Genomic DNA, 18,732 nt, shown 5'->3' with positions numbered 1-18,732 from the left:
ATTATTATTATTATTATTATTTTTTATTTTTTTTATTTTTTTTAAACAGCTCGGATAATTCTAATATTATATCATTAAAGATGGAACAGAATATTCCAATTGGAGTTGTACAGGAACAATTAAGGGGTCTGGAAATTTTGCAGCTGTTTTTGGACTGGAAGTTACTGTAACTTTTTATTTAGCCAGAAATAAAGAATACTGTAATATTGAAAATAAATCCATTTTAATATTTTTCCACCTCCAAACGATGTTTAATATAACAAAATGTTTAATATATAGGCTATTTTATAAAAAAAAATGTTTTGCTTGTTCCAGATAGAGAATTGATGATTGCAGAAATTTTGCTTTGGAATTAATGACAGTGCAAGTGACAAAAAGTTTATGAAATTTCCAGTATCATAGGAGAGATGACGACATATTTTAGAGGAAAAGTTCCAGAATGAATCCAGTTGATCTTTAAAGTGTTATTAGTCAAAGATAATAAATTAAATCCCTACAATTTCCTGGAGATTTCAGTGGGCTTCATCTTTCAAGGTTAAGTCGTTTTGCAACAACCTAAATCTTTTTAAAGACTTTCTATTTGAAGCTGAAATTACACGTTTATTTTTGGCTATAATAATGTCCAAATATTTAACCTGAGATTAAAAAGAGAAGGTGTCATGTAACATTTATTTATGTTAACGGAGGGATAAATCTGTAAAAAGCATTTTATACGATTAATTGCTATGGGAACATTTATAGCATTTTTAAATCTCAGCTATAATTTTTTGTTTCTTCCTGCTTGGAAGTAACAAGATTGCAGACCAATTGCAAGACGTGTAGTCGCTTGTATTATTAACTGACAGCAGTCTCGGCCAATCAGGGGCCGGTTGCATAAAAGGTTTAGACTAGTCTTAAAAATTTAGTCAGCTAATTTTTCTTTAAGACTGGTAATAATTTATTTAAAAACAGTTACTGAAAAATGTAAATTAGTCTAAGCTGAATCCAAAAATAATAATGATTACCCTTTGGTTAACTGCTAGTTAGTCAGACAAATAGTTAAGACACTGTCTTAACATCGAGGCTAAGTTTATGCAACTGGCCCCAGAACACTGCTCTACACGCCCACAGCTATTAGACCCGCCCATACGCCGGACCTGCAGAGCGAAGCTTCCTTGTCTTGTCTTGTATCAAATGGGATTGATTTTCTAAACAAACACGTTTTCTTCACATGGTGCCATCGCGTCACCGTTATCAGATGAGAAAGCGGAAGCTCTAGTGTTCGTCATCAGTGCAGAGGCTGTGTTTATTAGTTATTTCTCATATGAGCGCCTGCTTCGTCAGGTCTGATCATGTCTGATTTCGAGGAGTTCGAGAAACAGCTGAACGAGAATCGACAAGGTACAGTAAACACATCCGCGGCGTTCATGTCCTGTGTGCAGGTTTGGCTGTGCTGTTATTGGTCAGTCTGTGAAACAGCTGCCGTTCAGGTCGACTTTGATGAATGATGAATATGTGATGCAAACTGTCACCAGGCTGCTGTGTAAATACAGCCATTTTATAAACACAAATGCAGTCACTTTTATTTTTAATATATAATATTTAAAGTGTTTGCAGTGTTGTCATCTGTCATTCACATGCATTTAATTATAAGTACACATATATTTAAGATTAAAGAATGCATTTCTTTGCCTATATTATTATACAGCACTAATTTACAATATTTACACACATTAAAAGCCTTTACATAAGCCTGAAATGTGAATTTAATTGGATAGGTAACAAAATACCAAATCAAGTGTCTTCTGTGACCCTTCTGTGAAACCAAAAACCAGTCATAAGCCTCAGTTTTTGAAATTGAGGTTCATACATCATCTGAAAGCTGAATAAATAAGCTTTGCATTGATGTGTGGTTTGTTAAGATATGACAGTATTAGCCGAGATACAACTATTTAAATATCTGGAATCTGAGGGTGCAAAAAAAATAAAAAATAAAAATATTGAGAAAATCACCTTTAAAGTTGCCCACATGAAGTTCTTAGCAATGCATATCACTAATCATAAATTAAATTTTGAAATATTTATGGCAGGAAATTTACAAAATATCTTCATTGACCATGATCTTTACTTAATATCCTAATGATTTTAAGCATAACAGAAAAATCAGTAATTTTGAATTTATGGCCACTTCTACGAATATATCTGTGCTACTTAACACTGGTTTTGTGGTCCAGGGTCACAAATACTAAAGGATATTTTTCTTCACATTTAATTAATTTATTTTTTGCTCAATGGCTATTAATTAACTGATGTTTTTTTTTTTGTTTGTTTGTTTGTTTGTTTGTTTGTTTTGGATGTTTGTTTGTTTTGGATGTATGAGGTCAGTTCTCCTCAGATTCACACAGGTGTCCAAGCAGAAGAACCACGGGTGTACAGAATCACATTTGCTATAAACATCATCACAATCACACAGTTGATATAGAATTTAATATTCAATAGAATTTCTAAACCAGTGATATAATATCATACATTAGAAATTGCATTACTACATTAGTAGAAATACTAATTTATCTATTACAGCCAACCCTGTTACCTGTTGTCATAGTTATATTCCAGCATAAATACATTTTTATTAATTTAACTTGACTTTGCAATACAATTCATTAAGACATTTATTAAAAGACACTTAGATTTAAAAAAAAAAAAAAAAAATTGAAATTGAAAAGGTACCTTATTTTTTTGTTTTTTTTTTGGAATGGCCTTAATTGTGCTCATAACTGTCCAAATGTTACAGGGTCATTCTGGGTCAACTCAACCAAAGGGCCCTGGATCAAATTTTTGAAACATAGACATGTATAGTGATGAAAGCCAAAATATTACATGTTACAGATTAATATTTACAGAGTAATCCACTATTTCGTAGATGGGGTCAAAATGACCGTTTTTACTTGAAATTCAGAGCCAAATTACAGGGGCCTAAAAATGACTTCAGAAAGGTGGCAGCATCATTGTGTTATTGTTATTGTATAAATAACACTGTTGACTTTAGCCATCTTTGTTGCATAATGTGCCAATAGTGACCATTCAAAAATGGGAAAACAGCACTTTTCAACACCCAAGCAACTACAGCATCCTGTTAACCACCATCAACCCACTATGATTGTGCTGGTGATTTGCACAGGAAACTATCTAGTTATTTTATATCTAGATATGGAAGAATGACAGAATTGTACTTCGAATGTGATGTTGACTTCAACATGTAACGTTTTTCATGCAGAGCGAGAGCGGGAGAGGCACAAGAGAAGGAGTCGCAGTAGCTCTGCTGGTCGCAGTAAGAAACGCCGCAGCTGGAGTAAAGACAGAAGCAGTCGCAGCAGAGGAAAGCGAAGCCGCAGTCGAGAGCGCAAGAGTCGAGACCACAGGAGCAGCTCCAGAGATCGTAAGAAACACAGGTAACTGCAGACAACACACTACACCAGCCTGCCATCATCCATCACAACCACCACAACACTTGCACCCTCACCATTTCTGTTGTTTGTTGCCTGTAGAACTCATAAAAGCAATGTTGTCTGCTGTTGATGAAGTTTGCAGCATCTTCTCCAGGCTCTTATATTTTTTCTCAGCTATTCTCCACGTCGGACAAGGAAGAAAAAGATGTGCAAATATTGGGATGTTCCCCCTCCAGGCTTTGAGCACATCACTCCAATGCAGTACAAAGCCATGCAAGGTGCAGTATGAGTAATTCAGCATCACAGTAGAGTAGAGGAGAGCTCATAGGCTTACTTTTACGGGTAGAATAAAGTGGATAACTGACATGACTGATATGCATCACATTAAGTTTATTAGTTTTTGCTTTTGCTAAAGCTGTACAGTCTAAACGGATGGAAATTTTATATGCAAATCAAATATATGCATCTGAAATTTGAGTCTAAATAATGAACTAATTGTCATTTTTGTTTGTGTTGTAGCTGCTGGCCAGATCCCCAGTATTGCTCTACTGGCTACTTCCACTAATGCTGGTTTGGCAGTCGCTCCTACACAAGTGCCCATCGTTGGCAGTCAGATGACCAGGCAAGCGCGGCGTCTGTATGTTGGCAACATCCCCTTCGGTGTCACTGAGGTAAGTGTCCCAGAATAGTGCGTCGCAAAACTTGTTGTTTGTACAGCTCATTATCTTGTGCATAATAAATCAACTTTTATGTCAAAGTTGACTTTTCAAAGTTGTTTTTCTTTTTCAGAAATTAGACTTGTAATAACTAACACTTGGTTTTGCCATTCTGTACTATAGAATTAATATGTGTCTTGATGCAGAGAGTTGTGTAAAGTGTTCTTTCAAGACATTTCTCTGGGAATGCACTGCCCTTATCTCTGTGTCTCAGGAGTCCATGGCTGAATTCTTCAATACCCAGATGAGACTTGCAGGTCTGTCTCAAGCTCCCAGCAATCCTGTGCTCGCAGTGCAGATTAACCAGGACAAAAACTTTGCTTTCTTAGAGGTGAAACACAGATTTCACTCACTTTGTGCAACCTCAAACTTATCTAACAAAAACAGACTGCACCTGTTTCATTATTGTATAATGACAATAATAAAGGTAGATTTTTATATTAGTAAAGTCTCATGAATTTCCAGTGTAAATTGGTAGTATAGTAAATAGTAGGGCTGTCACTAACGATTATTTAGGTAATCGAGTAATCGGTTGAATATTCTGACAATTAATCGAGTATTTAGATAATTATAATGAAATTTTTGTTGATGATCAATAGCCTTTAAAATGACTTAAAATACATACAGTGGCATGCGAAAGTTTGGGAACTCCTTGCAGAATCTGTGAAAATGTGAAAATTGTAACAAAATAAGAGCGATTGTACAAAATGCATGTTTTTTTTTTCATTTATTACTTATTACACAAGACAGAAAAGTAGCTGAAATTATTAATATAACCCCCTTCAAAAGTTTGGGAACACTTGGTTCCTAATACCATGTGTGGTTATCTGGATGATCTATGACTGTTTTTTAGTTTTTGTTTTGTTTTGTTTTGTGATGGTTTATGAGGGTAAAAACCTTTGAACAGGATATTCCAATTTTTTCTTATTTTGTTGAAATAACATTTTTTTCCCATTTAGTAGTGCCCTTCAGAAGCAACAGAAGATACTTGCATGTTTCCCGGAAGACAAATTAAGTACAATTTACCTTGATCTTCAAATTCAAAAAGTTTTCACCTCCCGGCTCTTAATGCATCATGTTTCTGTCTGGAGTCTCAGTGAATGTTTGAACCTTTTTTAATAGTTGTGTTTGAGTCCCTCAGTTGTCCTCAGTGTGAAAAGATGTATCTCAAAATCATACAGTCACTTCTGGAAAGGGTTCAAATATGCAAAAGATGCTGGAAAACTGAAGAATCTGCAGGACCTGGAGGATTTTTCTGAAGAACAGTGCTCAGTTTAACTGTTTAGAACAAACAAGGGACTCATGAACAACCATCACTAAACAGCATACAGCCATAGATCATCCAAGTAACCACACACAGTATTAAGAACAAAGAACCAACCTTTTGAAGGGGGTTATTTTAATAATTTCAGCTATTCTTTGGTCTTGTGGACTATATCTAAACATCTTTTATGTAAAATATTTTACTCAGGACAGTACTAAATAAAAAATAACATGCGTTTTGTATGATCTCTATTATTTTGTTAAAATTATTCACATTTTCACAGATTCTGCAAGGGGTTCCCAAACTTTTGCATGTCACTGTATATACAAGCAATGAGCCAATAACAATTAGTTCAAATAAAGTATCAAAAGCATGGTTTTATTGAACCAAACTGTTAAAATACATAATGTATTACAAACAATAGAGCCTAATGTACATTAAACATTATAACAAAAGACTGCAGAGGGTGTCAACAACCAACAAAGTGTTTTTACACTTTATAACACAATTTAATTAATATTAAATAATATTGACTAAACAACATTTGTCCACTTGTCCAAGTCAAATGTCCACCTAATCTTTGATATTTTCTTTTTGACAAAAATGCTGCAGCAACTGTAATTTCTTGTATATGTGGACATCAGAATGTGTAAAAAACTTAGATTGAGGGTTTGATCTTATATTTTGATGTTGCAATGAGAAGTTAGCATATTGAAAATTGATGTATTCTGATGAAATGGCTTTCCCAGATGAACGTTATAATAACCTCAAACTCACAGCAATATGCAGGGATACACATGTAAGTCATAACACTTTGTGTGGAGCAGCATTTATATTGAACGCAGTTGCTCTGAGACACGTGTACGTAACCTGCACGTATTTAAATAATTCAAAGCGCATATATTAAAGCTACATCGCATATATTTTATTTTTAAAATAAAGCGTTTGTGAATTCACAATAGCATTATGCTTTATGATTTTAAATGAGTTTATTATATGTGATACAGCCTTGGAAAACCGTTTAATAATGCGTTTTATCTCGTCTGTGGAATGCGCCTCATCCGATATTTTGTCCGATTACTTGACACAGGCAAAATACAATTGAGGATTTTTTTTTTAAAATCGAGTACTCAAATTGAATCAAGGAATTGTGACAGCCCTAGTCCATAGAAATCCATAGAAATCTGTCATGAAACTCTAGGTGGTGCACATTGATGTGTTCTTAATGCAAACTGATGATATTCACAGCGTTAAACTACTTGGTGCAAGCTGATTCGTGTTGCATAAGCAACCAATGAGCTTGCTGCTGTACATTAAAATGGCTGGTTAGCATTCATCAGAGCTTTTCACAGCGCGCTTTCAGAGTTGAAACTCTCCACCTCCCCAGCTCCACCTGTATAGATCTGCTATGGGTTATTAAATATGTTACTTGTTCAGCAGCAGTATGTCTTAAATACTCACAGCATCGTAGCGGCGCTTGTATTGTATTTTTGCATCAGCAGCAGCAATAATCTACAACAACAGTCACAATTCAGCATCGTAGCAGATCTGTTTTCCCAAGACCAAATACAACATATCCATTACCATGCAAAAATGTTCCAAGAGTTGACATGACAGAGCTAATGTAATCCACAGGCCTACTGGAATTAAATATCTTTCCACATTTCCATACATTTTGAAGACACTTGATAGCACTGGAAGACAACTAAAGCTTTACAAATTCCTCTGAAATGATGTTCAAAGCAGCCACTGAGAGAAAGTGGTGATGCACAGGACAACATTTCCATTTAATGAGGCTGGGATACTCAGAGCTATTCCTGACTGAAGCTGACTGTCTGTCTGTCTTCCCCAGTTTCGATCAGTGGATGAAACCACTCAGGCCATGGCATTTGACGGCATTATCTTTCAAGGACAGTCGCTGAAGATCAGACGTCCGCATGACTACCGCCCTCTGCCCGGCCTCTCCGAGCAGCCTGCTTTTCATGTTCCAGGTCAAGACTCTTCTCATATTCTGCTTTTGTCTGCTTTAGATCACATGAGTATTAAACTCTGTAGAAACTTCAACAGCGCTCTGACTTTTTTGAAGATATCAAACAGAATTTAAGTACATTTTTCCTAGATCGGACAAAACAACATTGACTCAAAGTGTCAGTTTGGGGTTGGATCACCAGTCTGACATGCCCCAAACTGATGCCATTGGTTGAGTCAGTAAGGCCACACAATTGGTTGAGTTGGAAGTCTTTGAAACTTGTTTGAAAATGGTTGAGGCAATTATTTTGAAGAATTAGAAAACTGACTAAAACGGGACAGTTAAATCCTGACGTCTTTTGTTTTCAGGTGTCGTGTCCACAGTTGTGCCAGATTCCCCTCATAAACTTTTCATTGGAGGTCTGCCAAATTATCTCAATGATGATCAGGTATGATTAAAATTGCTAATCAAAGAATGAATCAATTATTAAGACAAGTTTACAGCCAGCTATTTGTGTTTAAGGGCATGTTACATATATCAGTACATCTTTAGTCACAAATTTCACCTTAACCACTGATATCCTGATGTACAAAACATAAACAGGTTGGAAGAAATATTTTTAGCAGTTTTTTCCTAAACATTGTATCATCAAGACATGCATCATTTATTATCTTTTACATTACTGTAAACATCTTTACAGAGATCTATGGTTTGTGGTTGTCTACCCTATAACAAAGTGTAGCCTATTTTCATGTGTCATTTAAAATTGTGTTCGTCAGTACATGACCAAATTTTTGTGTAGAACATATTACTTTACTGACATACAGACAAGCCTGTAGCTGAAATCCCTCTAGTGTAACCTATCATCAGCCATGACACTCAGATGCATTTTAACCTCATAGTTAGTTTGTTTTTAATTTTTTAACTTTTAAGACACACTGAAATAGTGAAATAAATACTTGTTAAGATGTAAGCTATGTTCACACTGCAAGCAAATGTGCCCTATTCAAATATTATGCTAAAATCAATTCAAAATGGTTGACAATAAAAAAAAAAGGTTTATAACAGTTTGCATTTTTGCCAATCCTTCATCAATCCTTTGGCCCAGTTTTTTTTTTTTTTTTTTTTTTTTTTTTTTTTAATTGTTGAATAAAACTTATTTAAAAAAAAAAATTAATTTAAAAATTTAAAATTTTTAAAATTTAAACATTATATAAAATTATTCATTTAAATGAAATATATATATATATATATATATAGGATGGAAAACTTAAAAACCTAAATGACAGTTAGAAATGTTGTCTTGTAAGCTATGTGAAATTATGATGTACTAAAACCATTTAATAAATTGATAACTTAAACTAAAATTAAAATAAAATTTAAAATATAAACACAGAAGCTAATTCATCATTTTAATTATTACTTTAATAGTACATACAGTTGAGATCAAAGGTTTACATACACTTTACAAAATCTGCAAAATGTTAATTATTTTACCAAAATAAGATGAATCATACAAAATGCGTGTTTTTTTTTTATGCAGAACTGAGCTGAATAAGATATTTCACACAAAAGATATTTACTTATAGTCCACAAGAGAAAATAATAGTTTTATAATTTATAAAAATGACCCTGTTCAAAAGTTTACATACACTTGATTCTTAATACTGTGTTGTTACCTGAATGATCCACAGCTGTTAACAGTTGTTCATGAGTCCCTTGTTTGTTCTGAACAGTTAAACTGCTGTTCTTCAGAAAAATCCTTCAGGTCCCACAAATTCTTTTGTTTTTCAGCGTTTTTGTGTATTTGAAACCTTTCCATCAATGACTGTTTGATTTTTTTGGAATGCATCTTTTCACACTGAGGACAACTGAGGGACTCATATGCAACTATTATTCAAATGCTCACTACTGCTTCTGAAGGAAACACAATGTATTATTTTTTCATAAATTAAAAAGTAATGTGTTACTTTACTAGTTATTAAAAAAGAAAAAAAATCTTATTACGTAACTCACATTACTTGAAATGTGTAACCCCCAACTTATTATGATACATTTTCATGTCAATATGTTGCAAAAATTCAGCCTCACTTCCTGTGTGTCAAATTGATTGATGTGTTTGATTATCTGACTCAAACTTCTGACCCGTGAAACTTGAAGGAACCCTGGGTATCAAGACTTTTGTGGTTTAATATAACATAAATGATGTCTCTTACAGAAATATGTAATAGAAAACTCATGAAAGATTTACATTATGTAAAAAAAAAATCCACATCATTTTATACATACTTTAGACTATAGGCGGCGCCATTATTTTGATGATGTCAAATGGTTGCATTTGGTTAGCTACTGGTGCTAGCTGTTGCTATTTTTACCGCAGCACAACTCGGAATATAAAATACTGATACGATGAGCACAGCTACTGAAAGAGCTTACAGGTGGCCATGGATATAAGCATAAGCTTAAACCAAATGCGGTACCATCGATTTTTCCCTACAAGGAGTCTAAATGCTCCCAGGGTATTGAGTGAAATCAGCACTGAGAAACTCCTTCAGTGTCTGCGGCGTCATGATAAGCGTTGGCATGTTTACATATGCCAGGATGGCATCTAGCGTTTCTTGTTTCTGCCATTTGTAAGCTCTTTCAGTAGCTGTGATCTACTAAAAGCCTCATAGGCATCAGGGCTAAAGTGGAAAGAACAAAGATGCAGGTCTTTAGGAAGTTTTATTTGTCCACAGGCATCTTCCCATTCTTTTCTCCTCTTCTTATCACTAGGAAAGCAGTGAAAACTTATATCGCTTCTCTTGTTGCCTTGTTCAACTGAAAATTCCAACCAAAAGCAACACGATGTGGCATCGTATCAGTATTTTATTTTTTCGAGATGTGTTGCGGTAAATATAGCAACATGTAGTGTCAGTAACTTACTGAGTGCAACCATTTCACATCATCGAAATAATGGCGCCCTCCATAGTCCAAAATATGTATAAATGTATAATGTGTGTAAAACAATGTGTGTGTTTTTTTTTTTAAATAACATAAATCCTTTGTGGGTTTTCTGCTACATATTTCAGTAGAAGACATCATTTGTGTTATATTAAGCAATAAAGTCTTATTCCCAGGGTTCTAAAAAAAAAATGCGCCTCAGCAAGTTTATTATTTGACCCTTTTTATGCTGTCGTCCAAAAACCGCCTGCGTCACATGAAAATGATTTGGGCCACATTTGACTGTAGTGTGAACAAAGCTGACTGATAGGATGATAAATGGAAAAAATAAAATAATCAAGTTACAGGTATAGATGTAAGTTAAAATAGAAGTCAGACACCATATTTCAGAAATCTGCTGCAAAAGTGTCTTGTTTCTATTGCAGACACAACCGAGGGGGGTTTGGGTAATGGTGCACCTCATTGATCTAATTGGAATGTAGCTAACTAACTAACTTAAACAATTGGAGCTGAATGTACCCTGGTATTCATTTCTTTCATATTCTCATATATTTTCTTTCTTGCAGTCACTGTTACTGCTTTGAAACTCACAGCTCTTTCATTTTTTGTTCCCCCACTTTGTCCCCCAGCTAGGGGCCCGTAAGATCGTTAAGTCTGCGCTCATAATTTGTTCAGTAGTTCTGATCTACTGCTGCCATGCCAACATGTAACACAAGGCAAGTAAGACATTGCGTTCCTCACACGGATACTCCTCCTGTCAGCAGGGACCCTCCCCTCGCTGTCCTCTCTCTTCCTTCACTCTTTCGGAGCGCGAGCATCACTAAAGGGGCTCTGGGTGACCGGGATGGGCTTTTGAAGGAGTGTCAAATGTTTGGAAAGGATGATACAAATTCAAATCTGCAGTATGAATATAACAGGAACGGGGAAGTGACTTAGAAGTCCCATCACAGTGATGTTGGACCACTTCATGTCTACTGTAGGGCTGGTCTAAATGATTTTGTAAAGCTGTGTTTTACCACTGCATGCAAAGAAAGGCTCTTTCTTTATGCACCGTTCTTACATTATTTTAGTATGTGGATGTTTAAAATGGTTAGTTCACCCAAAAATGAAAATTCTGTCATTAATTACTCACCCTCATGTCGTTCCAAACCCGTAAGACCTTTGTTCATCTTCGGAACACGAATGAAGATATTTTTGATGAAATCCAAGAGCTGGTGTTCTGACACAGAACAGACATAGTCTGAGACAGAAGAAAAGAAAGTGTTGAATTAAGTTGTTATTCTTGTTTTCTTGTTTTCTCACATGGACTATTTTAACTCTGTCCTCCTTACTACATTTTGGGCCTTGAATGTGTCTGTTGCGTTACTGTCTAAGCAGGGTCAGAAACAGTGCTGATTTTGACTGCAAATTTTGATTTAGTCTTAGTCAGTCTTTGACTAAAATGCCATTTAGTTTTTGTCATACAGTATATTAGTAATCTGTTTTATTTTTAGTCTAGTTTTACTTGACTAAATATCAGAAGATATCTGTTTGTTTAGATTTAGTCAGCTAAAATCTAATGGGTCTATTTGCATTATAGTTTTGTCATAGTTTTTGTCATTAAAAACAAGTTTTTGTTTCATTAATGTCTCGTTTTTGTCGATTATGATGAAAATTATTTGTCAACTAAATTAACACTGTTCAGAAAGCTCTTGGATTTCATCCAAAATATCTTAATATGTGTTCAGAAGATGAACAGGGGTCTTATGGGTTTGGAACAACATGAAAGTAAGCAATTAATCAGAGAATTTTTTTATTTTTTGGTGAACTATCCCTTTACGGGGAGGTCACACTAGACTGTGAGCACAACATCACAAAAAACATGAATTTAATATAATAATTAAAAATAAAAGAAAATAAAAATCCACTATGTAAAAATATACAATCTACTCCACTATTGTAAAACACTAAGTGAACAAATTCAAATTTAAATGTATTTAATGCTACTAAGTAGTAGCGTTGTGCATATTCTTTTGCACAATTACACATCTTGTTATGGTACAAATTCGCAACTTGGAATGCAGCAAAATGCAAAGCTTCTCCACATGAACTTGTGTTTCTTGTGCCTTGCATTTGCATTCGAAATGAATGGAAGTCAGAGGAATGAAAAGTGTAGTGTGACGTCCCATTAGAAACACAGCTCTACTTATATTGAATAAACAGAGAGCATTTTCAACTTTACATATGTTTACGTAGTGATTATTATAATGTTGGGAAGGACTGGAGTGGAGACCATTAGAATCATACCCTTCTGCATTCAGAAAAAGAAGGGAACATCAAGATAGACAAGTTTTCTAATGTTATGAATGTGTATCCTTGTGTATGGATGTGCTGCAGGTGTAGAGTGCAACAGCTGACTTTTTTAGCAGCTTGGTTTAAAAGTGTATTTTCTATTCATTTCTCCAGAGGGATTAAAAAAAAAGTGTACTTAAAGAATACAAATTATATTAAAAAAAACAGGAACTCAATACACAGTTGGGCTGTATTGTTTTGACAAAAATCATTGTTGATTATTGCTGTTGATATTGCATTAATGATTTTTCATGTTGATTAACAAAAAACGTTTGGAATCAAATGGCATGTCATATTCTAGCTACACAGACAAATAACTTAAGAATCATTTATGAATTGTATTAGTTTTTATGTATTAATCTATGTATTTTATGTATTAATCTCAAACTAATCTGAACGCCTCTGATTGGCTATTGCATTTAACAAGCTCAGTGTAAACTTGTGTGATTGGTTATAACACAACAGCCATAACAAATTTACTTTATCATAAATCTGCAGGGAATTTAGTTTATGTTGATGGATCTTTGGCCCAAAGCCTCTGTTACTTTTCAACCATAATTATAACCTTTGAAATCTATAAGTATATAAATGTACAAGACTATGTAAAAGTATCCAAGTCATTTATTATAATTATAGTCTATAATGGATTTTAAAGGGATAGTTCACTCAAAAATGAGCATTCTGTCATAATTTAGTCTCCCTCAAGTTGTTCCAAACCTGTATGAGTTTCTTCCAGCTGTTGAACACAAAAGAAATTATGAAAAATGTTCACAACCAAACAGTTGATGGTAGCCATTGACTTCCATAGTATAGAAAAATTCTATGGAAGTTAGTGGCTACCATCAACTGTTTGGTCACCAATATTTTTCTAAAATTGATTTTGTTTTAAATTGCTGAAGGAAATTCTTGTTTGGAACCATTAGAGGGTGAGTAAATGATGACCAAATTTTCATTTTGGGGTGAACTATTCAGAATACATACAGATATTGAATTACTTTGGGAATGTAGGGAGACTGATTCCCTCATTCGTTATGCCTCATGAGAGCAGGCAGTTGAAAGCCATAATTCAGTGTGATTTATACAGTTTTATATTGTTTATATAGTTTAAAAAGTCTTTATTTCTCTCTGGAGACAGTGAATGAGAAGTAGTTGTTGTGCTCTGTTAGTCCTGTTATCTAGTACATCCCAGTCCTGGGTTTAATGGACATGTAGGGTTTGAGCTGCAGCTGCTGTTGTGTTAACATACCTGTGTGTCCTCGACTGTTGTGCAGGTTAAAGAGCTCCTGACGTCATTTGGACCTCTCAAAGCCTTCAACCTCGTGAAAGACAGTGCCACATCACTGTCCAAAGGCTATGCTTTCTGTGAATATGTGGATATCAGCGTCACTGACCAGGTAAATCAGGTCATATTCAAGTAGTAAAGGAACACATCATCATCTTAGTGTACATTTATCATTATTAGTCGATGCACTTACATTGAAAAGAGAAGTAAAATCTCATAAAACTTGCCAAGAACATATATAGATCATATTTCGTCCCAAATTCCAAAATATTTATGTTTTTAATTTTTTTTTTATGATTGTATTTGTTTTACTGCATTTGTACACTGTAATACATTAAACAGTGAAAAGAAAACATTAAGAAATATAGCTGCAAGCAGCAATTAAGGGGCCAGGCACAAGCAGAGGCAAAATGAGGAGCTAAACATGGCATGGAGCCACAGACCAACTGCAACAATGAGTAATTAAAGCGATTTTAGGATGATTTTGGTCAAAATAGCTGAAAAATCATAAAAAAAGTAATCTAGTGATATGATTTAATCAGACATCACTTTTTGGCACTGGTAACAAGCAAGTTTGGTGTCAATATGTCAAAGCTTTGCAGAGATACAGCCTCAGATGTAGTCTGGCATCATTCCATCAAATTCATTAATGCTTTGGACGAATACGGTTTTGTCTATCGACATGATATCCATACATTTTTGTCGGCATAGTCTGAAGATGATCTGACTTGATTTTGGGGAAAATCGGATGAGCAATTGATGTGGCGTGGTCAGTGTGAGATGTCAATGGCACATGCAGAGTTCGGTGTCAATATGTCAAAGCTTTGCAGAGCTACACATCATTTGTGTGACATCATTCCAACAAATTTGTTGATCCATTAAACGATAACCATTTCATGTGTCAACACGAAATCTAAAACTTTTTGCCACTATGGCAAAATTGGTATTGTTGTTCTCAGCATGACCCAAGAAATATATTGAGTTCACTTTCATTATAATATGCCAATTTACCAAAATGTTATTAGCTTTTTTTTCAATTTGGCCACAAGGTAGCGCTGCCCCCAAACATTTGAGTACACATACCGAATTCGTAAAATATAGCATTTTTACGACAAAATTCAAAATGGCCAACACCCAAAATGGCTGACGTGAGAAAAAATTGGGTGTGGTTACACTGAATGTAAAGAGACCAGTTTTTTGAATTTTATTTATTATTATTATTATTTTTTTTTTTTTTTTGCCAAAGCATTCAGAAGTTATTAGCAAAAATATTAATTTTTCACATCTCCTGACCACTAGGTGGCACTGCTCTGAAACTGTGCAAGTAGCCTCAGGTTATGCTTGTTATAACACACACCAAGTTTGGTGTCAATACGCCAAACCATTGCGGAGATAAAGCCTCACATCCATTTTTGCATGCTCTTCATGAATTTGTTAACGTGTTATTCAAGAATGATTTGACAAAACAACTTGAATTCCATAACTTTTTGCCAACATGGTGTGAAGTTGGTCTGAGCCAATTTTGGTGAAAATCAGACAAAATGTCTAGGATGAACTATGAACTTTTAAAAATAGTGAAAAAATGAAACCTTATGATTTTTTTAAATGTTGGTGTTCATTAGACTTGGCATGAGCCAAGGATTCAGAGAATTTTCCTTCTAAACCTTATGGTTTAAAACTTATTAGCATAAAGCATAGCTATGAGACTGTCCTCTATCAGTGTGCCAAATTTCATAACTTTCCCGCATATGGTTCTATGGACTGCCATAGACTCGAACGGAAGAAACAGAAGAAGAAGGAATAATAATAATAGTAAGAGTAATAATAGTAAGAAGAAATCTAACGGATACAATAGGTGTCTTCGCACCTTTGGTGCTTGGCCCCTAATAATGTAAGACACAAAAGACTCAAGCAATTAAAACATCCATATTCATCACAGTACCAATAATTTTAAAAGAAAATGTGCTTAACTTTCATGAAAATAATATCACAACAATGTGGGAATTGTGGCCTGTAAATATTTTTGTGAGCTTCAACCAGATAGTTGTACTGTTTTGCTCAGGCGGTGGCTGGATTACATGGCATGCAGCTCGGCGATAAAAAGCTCATCGTCCAGCGGGCAAGTGTGGGCGCCAAGAATGCCAATCCTGTAAGTGCCAGTCCTCACGACTTCAACACAACAATTGTTACTAACAGCCAAGCAGTTATGGCAAAAATCAAGACATGAAGAATGCACTGCTGATAACTTACATGGACATGATTATCCTATTAATTGTGTCAAAGGTCCAGCCTTAAATCATGCTTGCTTTCCATATAGACCGCTGTTGTAGAGACGCCCGTCACGCTCCAGGTCCCAGGACTGCAGAGGGTGCAGAACTCAGGCCTGCCGACGGAGGTGCTTTGTCTGCTGAACATGGTCATGCCGGAGGAACTGCTGGACGACGAGGACTACGAGGAGATCCTGGAGGACATTCGTGAGGAGTGCTGCAAGTACGGCACTGTGCGCTCTATAGAGATCCCCAGGCCTGTGGATGGTGTCGAAGTGCCAGGATGTGGCAAGGTCAGTCACTACAGCTGGATCGAGGAGCGCAACTTGAACTTTAAGAGTAGGAAATAAACGTTAAAAAAAATGACTTCAGGGAAGGAATATTAGAGAATGGGACATTCTGAAGAATCTTTAGCAAGCTCTTTTCCAATGTTTTTATCTCTTTTGCAGATATTCGTAGAGTACGTGTCTGCGGCAGAATGCCAGAAGGCCATGCAGGCACTGACAGGACGCAAGTTCGCTAACCGCGTGGTGGTCACGAAATACTACGATCCAGACATGTATCACAGACATGAGTTCTGAAGGAAGATACTAATCGTCTGGAGAGAGAGAGCGAGATGTTTAGCCATCTAAGTATGAAGTTTTAATGAGCTGTATGTGGTTTTACACTTATTATCTTCTACTTCCACTTACCGATTACTTTTCCGTACTGAAATACAAAAAAAATAGCTCAAAGTAGCCAAGTAGGTGATATTTTTAGACATCTAATGCAGTGATACAGTGTAAAGCGATCTCGGCCATATTAAGGGGCGTTCATACGTAGTGATTTACACTAATGAAGTGACCAGAAGCTAGTCTTTTTTAAATAGGAATTGGTCATTTTCAGAAGCAGGCAGGTAGCAGACAGTGTGATATAATGTAATGTGATGCAGACATGTTAGTTCATTTCACGAACTGCACTTTGGCATACTGTAATGTAAAGTCATAACTTATGAGTTAGAACAAAAGTAATCTAAAAGTAACTAAAGAAGTAGTCAGAATACATTACCTAATATTTGTAATCCAGTAGATTACATTACAAACTACACTTTTTGTCATGTAATTTGTAGAGAATTATATGGTCCCTCTAAAAATAGCTGGCTGTCGATTTATACTGACAACTAGCAATTTACATCAGAATCATATCTTATTTGAGATCACATTTTAAGTAGAAACGCCCACAATTACTGCCACTTGATGACCTCCAGTGAGGAAATCATTGTATGTGTGATTATAAAGCTGATTTTTGTCCTAGGCAGCTGCAACCCTTAGCAGCCTTATGTAACAATTTTTTGTTGGCCCCGCCCACAGTGAAATCTCATTTGTCCACAAATCCTGGTTCTTACAACAAATCAAGTTTGTTCTGATTGGCTAATTTTGGAGTTTTCTGAGGACAGAAATGTTACTTGACACTTGAAACTTGTCATGTTGTGCCTAGTGAGAACAAAGAATATATTAAAATAGAAATTAATGCTTAGATTAGATATTGTTTTGTGTGTCCTTGTATTAATCTGAATTAAAATTTCTAGCCAGTGTTAGAAGCTTCAAACAACACTGAAAACATTAACAGACTTCTGTTTAACTCCAACACATTACATGCTCTTGAAAATAGACAGTTTTGTGAAAACAAAGCTTCTGCTTTATACCAATGACAGCCTATTACTGTTTTTATGAGAATCAGTCTCACAAATTATGGCTTACTTTATGCAACAATTGTTTTATTTTTGGGCTGAAAATGATCCAGATTTCATGAAATCCACTCAAGTTGTTGGTAGTTAGAAATACTGCTAATAGATACAGTATATCAATGCTGTGCAGCTGCATATTTGCACATGTGTACATGTGTTTTCCTCTGTATATACTTCAGGTTTGATGAAGAAAATTTTCTATCATGTTTTAGAATTCTTAAAACATCATAGGGTGCTTTGGACAGCTGCTCATGCCAGAATGTACTTGTTCTCTGCAGAAATATTTCTTCTAAGATGTCAGAACAGATTACATTTAACAAGAAAATGCAGCCTGATTCTCCCCATCGTGAAGAAATCAAAAGCCATGACAGAAATACTTACAGCATCTGTGAAAAGATGATCTGACACAGCAGAAATTCTGTTCCAAGTTTTATCTCTTATTTCTCATTCTTAGGAACTCAATGTGTCAGTTGAAGACTTATACCCATCAGTTAAATGTGCTTAAATAGCTCAGTTTCTATGGCTAGTGCTGCCTCTGCCTTGCCTTCAATAAATGACATGATCTTTAGTTCTGTCTGTTACTCTCTTGTCCTTGCAGAATGTTTCTAATCCTGCTCCACTCACTTTTGTCTGGAACGTCGCAAACACAGACAAACCATGTGAAATATGCCAACTAAATATTGACACTGTTGGAAGGCTATTCAGCCAATGGCATCAATCTATACAAATGTTGAAACACTGCCAACAGTGAGTGAGTGCTCGTTCACACAGGACTCCCATAGAGAGCTAATGCCTGAAAATGTAGC

General features: G+C 35.3%; 1 protein-coding gene across 1 annotated transcript; it reads left to right on the top strand.

Annotated features, from left to right (window-relative positions):
* Nucleotides 1-1,134: 1,134 nt before the first annotated feature.
* On the top strand, nucleotides 1,135-18,494 carry LOC127161379 (splicing factor U2AF 65 kDa subunit). Its single transcript, XM_051104144.1, has 11 exons — nucleotides 1,135-1,380; nucleotides 3,257-3,431; nucleotides 3,603-3,706; nucleotides 3,948-4,099; nucleotides 4,359-4,475; nucleotides 7,261-7,399; nucleotides 7,746-7,825; nucleotides 13,923-14,045; nucleotides 15,996-16,082; nucleotides 16,251-16,493; nucleotides 16,650-18,494. Exons 1-11 carry the CDS (start codon nucleotides 1,332-1,334, stop codon nucleotides 16,779-16,781), a joined length of 1,401 nt encoding a protein of 466 aa, XP_050960101.1. The 5' UTR covers nucleotides 1,135-1,331; the 3' UTR covers nucleotides 16,782-18,494.
* The last annotated feature ends 238 nt before the right edge of the window (nucleotides 18,495-18,732 follow it).

This window comes from Labeo rohita, unplaced genomic scaffold (genome assembly GCF_022985175.1).
Source record: "Labeo rohita strain BAU-BD-2019 unplaced genomic scaffold, IGBB_LRoh.1.0 scaffold_63, whole genome shotgun sequence".
In the NCBI taxonomy this organism is placed as follows: domain Eukaryota; kingdom Metazoa; phylum Chordata; class Actinopteri; order Cypriniformes; family Cyprinidae; genus Labeo; species Labeo rohita.
This window is presented reverse-complemented; position numbering and strand designations above follow the sequence as displayed.

Bases quoted from the DNA above. Each gene is read 5' to 3' on its own strand.
- LOC127161379 (XM_051104144.1), top strand. From the start codon at position 1,332: ATGTCTGATTTCGAGGAGTTCGAGAAACAGCTGAACGAGAATCGACAA. The intron at 3,707-3,947 runs GTGCAGTATGAG...TTTGTGTTGTAG, and splicing joins GCAGTACAAAGCCATGCAAG to CTGCTGGCCAGATCCCCAGT. The intron at 14,046-15,995 runs GTAAATCAGGTC...TGTTTTGCTCAG, and splicing joins ATATCAGCGTCACTGACCAG to GCGGTGGCTGGATTACATGG.